The sequence below is a fragment of the Protopterus annectens genome, chromosome 8.part0 (assembly GCF_019279795.1).
Source record: "Protopterus annectens isolate FY-2018-M chromosome 8.part0, PAN1.0, whole genome shotgun sequence".
NCBI lineage: Eukaryota > Metazoa > Chordata > Ceratodontiformes > Protopteridae > Protopterus > Protopterus annectens.
In genome coordinates, this window is record NC_056741.1 from 505353159 (window position 1) to 505363158 (window position 10000).

Genomic DNA, 10000 nt, shown 5'->3' on the forward strand with positions numbered 1-10000 from the left:
TATCCGGGCATATCCGTTACTGTACCGTGGCCTGGCGATCGTCGACCAGCGGATATGTATTGATGCAGGTTGACATTTCCATGGCTGGCGTTCCCTGCTCTGCCCACCCTCCCGGATGATCGGGTTGTCGTTCACTATGTTTACTATGTGGAGATTTCGCGTCTTACTTATCTGTAAACTTGCATCCCTGGGTTTCATATTAACCTGTTGTACTTTATATCTGTGTATGTGTACATATATTTCTACGTGTGTACTGATATCTATTTCCGTATCTGTGTATGCACATAAGTACATATGTAGTCGACTTGCGGCGACAGTGGCAGCATCTGACTCGCCGTCTACTGTAGAACCGGCGTGCGGTTGAGGTGTTGGCGTTCCATGCTCTGCTGGCTATTGGGTGTGCAGTGTTTGGGTGGTGCCTTTGTTGGAGTCTCACATAGGTCCGCCCATATGGTACACATTACAGGCGGACATGTTTGTGTGGCGTCCATTTCACTGTGTGTGCAGGTAAGGAGGTGTCAGTCCATGGGGCCTACGCTGTCAAAGTATGTGCTATGCGTTCCCTCTTTGCCAGGGTGTAGGCATATTGGGTACGCCTCCGTCTACCTACTGGGGCTGGCACAGTGTGTTCATGGCGCTGAACGCCCTGTGCCTGTGCTTGCCTTGGCAGTTGTGGCGGGCTTGGTGGCCCTACACCATTATGTCCCTGCAGCAGCTGTTTCCGCAGAATCATATTGTGTAGCATACAACATACTATGAATATGTGGGCACATGTGCCTGGAGAGTACTGCAAGGCTCCACCGGATGTATCCAAGCACTGGAACCGTGATTTCAACATCCCAAACACACACTCTATGATTATTCTGGTTTGTGCGTGTGCCTCATTATGGCGTTCTTGCATGTGTGTGTGTGCATTTCTGATGGGTGTCATCATCCACGGCTCCAGTGCACAGCCAGCATCCCCCACAAGGTGACCTTGTGTGATGTCCCCCCTGGCGAATACCTGATACAGCTGTGAGGCATGCCAGATATGGGAGTCGTGGTAGCTTCCAGGGCTGCCAGCACACACATCCATGATAATGCCCTGCGCATTGCACACGACCTGGCAATTGATGGAGGGGTATCCCTTGCGGTTTATGTAGCGTCTACCCTGCTCCCCGGGCGGTGACTTGATTTCTATGTGCGTACAGTCTATCGCACCCAGTACCTCCGGGTATTGTGCCACACGGTGGAAGTGGCGCATATTGCTAGCCAACTCCTCCTGGAATCTGGGGAAGTTTATATACTCATGGGCATGTCGTAACATGGCATCCAGGAACTGGCGTAGTACCCTGGATGCTGATGCCTGTGAGATACCCATTATATCCCCGGTTGGCCTTTGAAAGGTACCTGTAGCCAGTATTCGCAAGCTCACACATACCTTTGTGTCCACTGGGATGGGCTCCCCTCTGTTGTCTCTTGTTCTCAGGCGTGGCCGGCACAGCTCCACTATTTGCTGTAACGTGTCCCTGTCCACCCTGTAGCGCTCTACTATCTCCAGGTCTTGCAGCCCCTGGTAGGTCACTCTTGCTCTGAACACTCTCCTTCTCCTATGAGGCCTACGGTAGTTGTCGGCACCCTCCTCCGCAACTCCGTCTGTCTCTGACACATACCTATGCATCACGGCCATGGCGGCACCCAACATATACATATTAAAAGTTCCCCGTGTGTTTACACCCTACGGTGCGGCGTTTGGGAAATCGCGCTGTGTGTTGTGTGCATTCACACTTTATACTGTTGTGCTGTATACCCGGTGATGTCATTGGGTGTGTCTGTGCAGCCGTATCTGTGGATTATCTTCGGTGTTTTACCGTTGCAACTGCAACGGTATTGCCTTTAGTGTTACATTACATTTGCCTGCATTGGCTTAGCTTTGCATCTTACATTACTGTTTGTGCACGTTGCACCTACTATTGCCTGCAGTGCATCCTGCAGGCACATGGCATATGATGCATTTTGTCTGCCGCCGCCGTTATGCTACCTCTGTACTTGGCTGTGCTATTTCGGTTCTTTGCTCTTTGCATTTCTACTACATCCCCTACTATCTTTGCATTCCTATGCCTCCCCTTTCCCGTTTTGCAGGAGTCTGCATGCAGAGTTGTCAGCTGCCGCCGTTTGCCCTTCCTGGATTGATTGGTGTTGATTGCTCATTACGGCTCCAATTACACTGCTTCCGCATTTCCTCATATTCTCCGCATTACCTTCCTATATCCGTGGTTGTTGACGGGGAGGCCATCACATGACTGGGTTGGGGAACGTAGTCATCCTCGTGCACATGCATCTATGCGGGCATTATGTACTCTCAGCGCATCTATTTCCTCACACGCCCGTCCTGCTGCTGTGATGTGCATTGTACAGCCTATGTTTGCTGGCCTCCAATGTGCTTCCTCCTACAGTGGCACACCCCTCTGCGATTGACATGTATCCCGTGTAGGCCACTCCTCGGTGTACTACCGCTCGCCGTTGCTCCATCCTTACACGGCGCCGGTTTTGCGATTCACTATTATCTGCCTCATTTGCATGGCATTGACTGCTAATACATGGTTACGGCGACGAACACTGCCGCCACTCCTTGACAACCCTTGCGCTGGGGATGAGGCTTTCCATACATACTATGGTGTGTGGTGGCTGTGCAGCTGATGTGTATTATACTGCTCTTTTAGGACATTCTCCTATTATTTCATTGTTTTGCACCTTCTGTGCACATATCCGGGGGTTCTGCTGTGGTTTCTGCATACATAACATTTATGTCATTATTTACAGTTTGTGCATGTTTTCTTTGGACATTCTCGGTGCCTTTCGCCATTGGCATATTGCACCTGTATGATACCTGACGTTGACAGCCTTCCATTACTCCTTGGTCATGTTTGGGTAAATGTAAACCGTTTTTTTTGGTTTACATTGCCGTGCTCTACCTTCGCCTGCCCAACTTCGTGGATCGCTATTTGCCTTCATTTGCATGGTGCAATACCGCACACAGTGTGATTAGCATACCTACGCCGGGGGCGGCGCAGGTCCGGCGCACGCCGGTAGTGCACGTGGGATTGATTCATACCTGAATCGCTCAATGGCCATATTTGGCTTTATAACGCCGACGCTATGCGGGCGCCTGGCGCAAGGTTCATGAATCCCGGGGAAGGATAAAAAAAAAGAAAATTAAAAAAAATGCATGCTTAGATTTTGGAAGTTGTGAGTTATTAGTATATAATATCATAGTACTATACAGTCCTTCAAATATAAAAATGTTTAGGGAAGTCATTGCTCTGTTTATTGAGTATTCCATAAAACAGAATAAAAATATCTGTGTCACTTGTTAAATGGTCAGGCTGTGCTTGGAAAATGAAACTTGTCTAAGTCTCCAAAGCAGTAAAATAAATATTTATTTAATGATACAGGTTTTACAGTACAGAAACTGAGATCATGGCTTTCAGCTAATACAACACTTTTGTACTTTATTGCCTATTCTGCCCCAGAATTTATTAATTGGATGACATTTATTAAAAAGTACTAATGTATTTTAAGCACTACAGTACCATTTGCTTTGAGTACCTTTATTTCTGGTTGCTTTACTTTCAGTTTCATTTAAATTTGGTATTAGACTGCTTTTTGCTAAGTATTTAAGTATATTATGAATGGAAGGTATATGAACTGCCAACCATCTTCAGTGCCTTGGTTTCAAGAGCAGGGTCATCAGTCTTGCAAATATTTTTTATACTGACATCTTCATCAGTGGCATATCAGAAAAAAAAAATCAAGTAGTGTCACCAGAAAGTGAGGGCCTAGGCAAGGATAGTATTATAGGATGCAAACGAGATTGCATGCTCTCCACCCAAAAATACTATCATGGTATAATTTTCAAAACCAACAATTGTATACTTCTTTAGCAAAGAACAAGACCAGTTTTGGATGTAGTAGTATACCAGGATATTAAATGTGGGAAGTGATTGATATGTTTTAGATAATATGTGTATATATTAGGGGGACTACTCAATTAATTGATATGACTAGCATTTTGTATATGGCGAGGCACTGTATTGTGTATTACTGTGGTCAGTGATCGAACAGAAGAATTAAGATATGGAGGGCTAGCCACTGGCATGACTTTTTGGGTGCAGTAGAGGGTCATTATTGACTTAGCTTGTATGTTGTAAGACATAGGTTAGCATAAGTCACTGGGGTACTTTGTGAGGTTGTTACAGAATGAGTTCCACATTATTGCTTGTAGTTTGGCTAGAAACACACTAGTCATTATCAAACTGTATGTGGGAAGTGATAAGGGCCTCACATCAGTGCCAACATGGAGGGAAATTTCTTTGTATAAGACTGTGATTATGCCCAAGCTTCAGTCCATTTGATTTACTGTGTTAGATTTTTTCAGTAATTTGTTTCAACAGATAGTGTATATTCTATATATGTAGTAGCCTTCATTTTGGAGTCACAAACTGCAACAAATGGATGTCATTAAGATGACCTTGTATATACATATCGTTGCGGCATTGACTGTTTACAAAATAAAGCAAAGCATTGTTCATTAACTGGGATTAACCATCTCAGCCTTCATTCATATGAATGTAATGTTTTTTTTTAATTCATATACTTCCAGTCTACTGAAATAAATTAAGCCTTCTGAGTATAAATCTACACAGAGACCATAGTATTCTTTTGTATTCCTGACGGAAGTTCTGATTAAAAACTACATAAACCATACCATTGAGGCAGCTATTGAAACAAGCTGTAAAGTAACCTACAACAAACAGCCAGTCTGGAAATTGAGGTGCCTTTCCTGGTGGACTAAATCCCACAATTAGAGCAGGAACACTGAATGGACCCCAGCAAACTGCAAAAAGAACAAATACAGCAAACATGGTTAAGAAGTTACGTACTTCTGATGGTTTCAGCTTTTGTTTGCTTTCCTGTCTAATACGGTACTTAACTTGAATGACCAGGACCCAAATGTGCACATAGCAGTAAATGACAACTGTAACTGGTATAATAAAATGAACAACTGCAGCACTAATAGTTAATGATACATTTGCTGTAAAGATAAATGTACAAGAATAAACGTGGGGATGGTACTGTAATGCACCTAGGAAAAAAGCTGGTAAAACTAGCAAAATGCTAAATGCCCATGCAAGAAAAATATAAAAGCAAGTCGTTTTCATGCTAAAGAGGCTGTTATACTTGGAACTATGGCAAATGTAGAACCATCGATTGATTGCTATGGCCATTATATTATAGACAGAGCCAATGAAACTAAGAGCATGAATCAATGCTGAAATCTGACATTGTGTATTTCCAAACGTCCACTGGTTTTGTAAAATGGCACCAATAAGTAAAGGATAGGGATATACAGCTACTATGATGTCTGCCGCAGACAGACTGATGACAAACATATTACCTGAAAAAGAAAAACAAAATATTACCATCAAGAAATAAATACAACCAGCCAACAAACATATGTCCCGATTATCATCTGTTGTAATATGTATACCATACCTCTCAACTGTCCCTAATTGTGCAAAATATCCATTATTTTGCTTTATACTTTGCTGTGCCCCCATAAAGTTTTTGATTTTCAGGCAAATCACTGAGGGGTATAGTCAGTCAATAAGGCTGGCCAGTTAGGTTTCATACTTTTTATTGTTCAAAAAATACATGTTGAAGCAAAAGCTGTTGTTTTATTAACTTTTTAAATAAATTAGAGTGATATGTAAATTAAATTGGCCTCTAATTTCTGCTCATTATTTTTCGCTTTTGATCATAATTCTTGATCAAAGACGTTTAGTGGTATAATGTATGCAACAAAGTGCCATACATGTGTTATGTTTTATCATTGGTCATGCAAAGCAAGCAATAATGCTCAACAAGGTATGTGTTATTGTAGAAATAATGCCCACCCAGGGGTGTTCTGAGGCCCGATGCCACTTTTAGATGATATTCAAATCTAAGGCCACCAAAACATCAAAATCTCTCACGATTTGTTGTAATTGAGATGTAGTTATCTAGATAATATAGATACCTAGTGTTCTTATTGCCAAAATGCATTTGCCATACACTTCTTAGCATTATAATTCATACTCTAAATTCTATCCATTGAAGAAGTATATCTACACATCATTGTAGTGCAGATTGATCACTGATGTCAGTTACTATGCCCTCACTTTAGTGCCATCAGCAGATTTTCTGAGCCAAATGTTTTGTTTATACAAGAAAGCAGACATAAATACATCAAACGACATGGCAACCAAAACATACATACCGTTGCTTTTAAAATTCAGAAAAACAGTGTTTTATCCTGACGATAGAGCTCCTTTCGTTCAAGCAATTGGCTGTCCCATGTAATATAGGTGTTGTTACTTCATTGTCTTAAAATAGTAATAATGATGCACTGTGTTGATGGCCTTGGCAAAATTAATTTATACTATTTCTACTGCAAGGACATGGTCTAGTGAACTTGTAAGGTTTTGATATAAGCTGATCAGACTAATTAAACAAGAATGTTATGATAACAATCCATGCTGAAAAATGTCTAGACCTGCAAGAATGCATGCCAGAATAGAAGACAAACTGAATGCTTAAAATATTGCTCTAATATGCAGGTTAGACCAACAAGCTTAAAATAGTCAATGATGGAACAGGACCGCCATTTAATAATGGGAACCACAACTGCCTGTTTACTGATATTTAGAATATATCCAGCCTCCAGTATTCTTTGAACCAAATCTGTTAAACCTGGAGCCATGTTATCAACTATGTTACTCAAAATGAATGCATTCAACCCATGGGACTTGAAGTAGAATTCAACGTAATAGATTTTAACACTATTATAATAATAATAATAATAATAATAATAATAATAATAATAATAATAATAATGCTAAGTGATATAACTGGACATTCACCTAATTCATGATCAGCACTTAGAGGCACTGACATCCCAGCACCTGATAGGCTATCAGTGACATTTAAGGTCTCAGGCTACTGCCAATAAAGTCTTTACATTCATGAATAAAAATGGGACATTGGCTCATGTAGGCACATTCAGACATATCAATGGCTGTTTTACCAATTCCCCCTTATGATACTTCCACTGGGGCAGCTGTACTTACTTATATCTATTCCTCAAATGAGGCTTCATTGGAAATTTCCATTCTTAACAAGAAATAGAAATTTAAACACAATTTACATTTTTCCATTCACAACACAGTACAGAGACAAGAACAATATGGCAAGATGGCTCATACAACTGAGAAGGGTGTTATAGTTGCCCACCACATACTATTTTGCCATCTTATTGATGACTTTCTATCTCAGGCACCATACTAGACAGTACCATGGCTGGTCCCTTCATCAAATGGGTCTTGTCCCTCCAGGCAAGAAGAAATGTACAGCTGGTTGGGTGATGAGTCTTAGTTTGACCAGGGAAAGTAGTAGAGAAGCCTGGACCATCATTCTGCAACTGAACTTTTTTTTTTTTTTTTTTTTTGCTTAAAACTTAACTCCCTCTGATGGGCAAGGTTGTACAATGGCTCTAGGATTGAAACACCAGTCTATATGGCTGTCCACTCCTCTTTTTGTCCTGCCATCTAATGTGGTATTGGTTTCTCTTCCATGGTATTGGTACTAGTACCAGTGTATGTGAGACAGCCACAGCACCTGCATTTCCCTTACCCCCTTCCTAGAAGAGGTGATCAAGAAATACTTCATCATTCTTCTTCCTCTAATCTACTTCCAGCAGGCACTTGAACCATAAATAGAATTTAGGTCACCTAAGTTGTAGCCAAGGATTTTTCGATTTTGGCCAGCAAAACTTTATCTCTGGCAGAGATTCTTAGAGTTTGGCAAAGTAGCAAAACAGGATTGAATCTTCTTAATGATCTGTTCAGTCTCCTGGAACAAGTTTGATTTTCCCTGCACTCAAAACTACTCCAGCAATAGCTGCCATTTTGCTAAAACATTTGTTTCCTATAGATGCAACCATTCCACAATTTTTTTTCATTGTTCTGTGATCAGAAGAGTCACCAATCAAAAGAGGATATGTTGTGATTTGGCCAGCTGCATGTGAAGAAAACAAATAGATGCGTGGCTTTCTCTAGAGCTGTAAATTATCTGAAGTGTATATTATATATGTTCTTAAAGAGCTATTAATAATTTTAAACATTGAAAGTTGCTTTGATTAAAATAGCTTTTAAATACAGATACAAGTATTATTTTGGTATAAATAAACATGACATTATAGACTTAAAATTAATTTTAAATAATCAATGTAGTGTAACACGTTATCTAATTTATTGATTTATTTATTTGCTTGTTTATTTATTTTACATTTAACTGCATAAGTGAGTTATTCCACATGCACTTTTCAGTTCTGACCTAAATGTACAGCAAAATACAAACATATATAATGAATAGCAGTGTTCAGTAAGGCAAGAAATTCCTGTATAAGTTCAGAATGTTCTGGTATGCTTTTTTATTTCCCCTTGTCTACAGGACTCTAAATTACTATTGCATTGTGTAAGAAAAATAAATTATTTCTATTTAAAATCATCTTTCTTATTATTTTACTAATGCAACCAATGGATTTTTAATTCCTAGGTCTTCAGAATGTATAATGGTACAGGTGTTTTTTATCTGCTTCTGAAAAAAAAAACTGAACCTTGTAACTACTGGTAGACTACATTCAGGTAGGGTTAAAAGAATGATGAATGTAATTATTTTAGGGCTTACTGATATTAATTTCTGATATATCTCATAGACTGTGTACACACATGTTCACTGTCTTTGCATGTTTCTTCTGGATGTATCTAAAATGCATCCAATGTGAGAGTCCACTACTCCAGTCAAGATAGTTCAATAATAAATAAATAAATGCTATCTGTATTGTTAATTCAAAGGGTGGTATTCCTAGAGCAACATTTTACAAATGAGTTAGGTAAATGTGTGTATACTGCCACTAAGCCTGTAGATGAATAAGTAAATTGAGAATGAGCTTGTTTAGAAGGTTTCAGACATGTGGTGTAATGTACTTTAAAGGCTGGCATATCTGAACCTGTGTAAACTGAACTAAAAAGAATTTAAGTATATGCAAGACTGGCCCATGTATCGTGGGCATGCTATGTATGTTTGTAAGAGAACAGATGCTTTGGTATGGTTTCAATACCCAGAATTGAGCATAGATGTGTACTAGTCTCATGACAGTTCTCCATGATAACTTGCAGTGATTGTATTTGATATATTTTCTTTTTATGTGTTATTTCTGGCTGCCATATCTGCACTTATATTAAGTATACCTCACACTGAGCCAGTACTATTCTTAATATGGCTTTGTTTACTATGAATCTTACACAGAATTCTTCTGCAGGAAGAATCCCCTATGTTAATTGCATCTTTCACTGATTGTGTGTTACATTCACATAGATTCTCTTTCAATTTTTGATATATATTATTTATACTTTGAAACTTTGAGGTATGTAATTTTATTTACATGATTTGCAATCTATGTCAGTATTTTTTCAGCTTGTTGTAGGATTGTTTATATATCTATGGTAATTAAGTAAAAACTAAGAAGAATATTTCTCTGTTCTCTGGCATCTTATTTGTAATTCTAGCAAATGTTTTCTTTTTTGCTGAATTTACCTGTATATCTATGTCTCACTATTATGTCCTCACTAATGCAGATGGTTATGATATACAGAATGAACCTATACAATTCTAAATATTTTTTGTAGGGGAGTAATTGAAGATAGTGTGCTAGTCTCTTTTCTTAATTTTACAGTTTATTTATCCATGTCCTTACTGTAAAAAATCTAGGAATAATGATTTGTGACACATTTTGAATTTACTTTTAGGTTAAGTATGATGGTCTAGCAATCTATGTTAATTAGAGAATAATTGTGTGCTGGTGGAGAAAGATTCAACTTCAGCTTTATTCAACAGCTTAAGACTTATGTTCTTAAAAAAA

At 39.3% G+C, this 10000-nt stretch overlaps 1 protein-coding gene across 1 annotated transcript in view; it reads right to left on the reverse strand.

Moving 5' to 3' along the window:
- LOC122808285 (melatonin receptor type 1C-like) overlaps positions 1 to 10000 on the reverse strand; it is a 184296-nt gene that overhangs the window by 26600 nt on the left and 147696 nt on the right. Inside the window, exons 4-5 of the mRNA XM_044079249.1 lie at positions 4663 to 5437; positions 1643 to 1652 (exon numbers count right to left, since the gene is read on the reverse strand). Coding sequence (XP_043935184.1) covers positions 1643 to 1652; positions 4663 to 5437 — 785 coding nt within the window. The remainder of the gene's footprint in view (positions 1 to 1642; positions 1653 to 4662; positions 5438 to 10000) is intronic.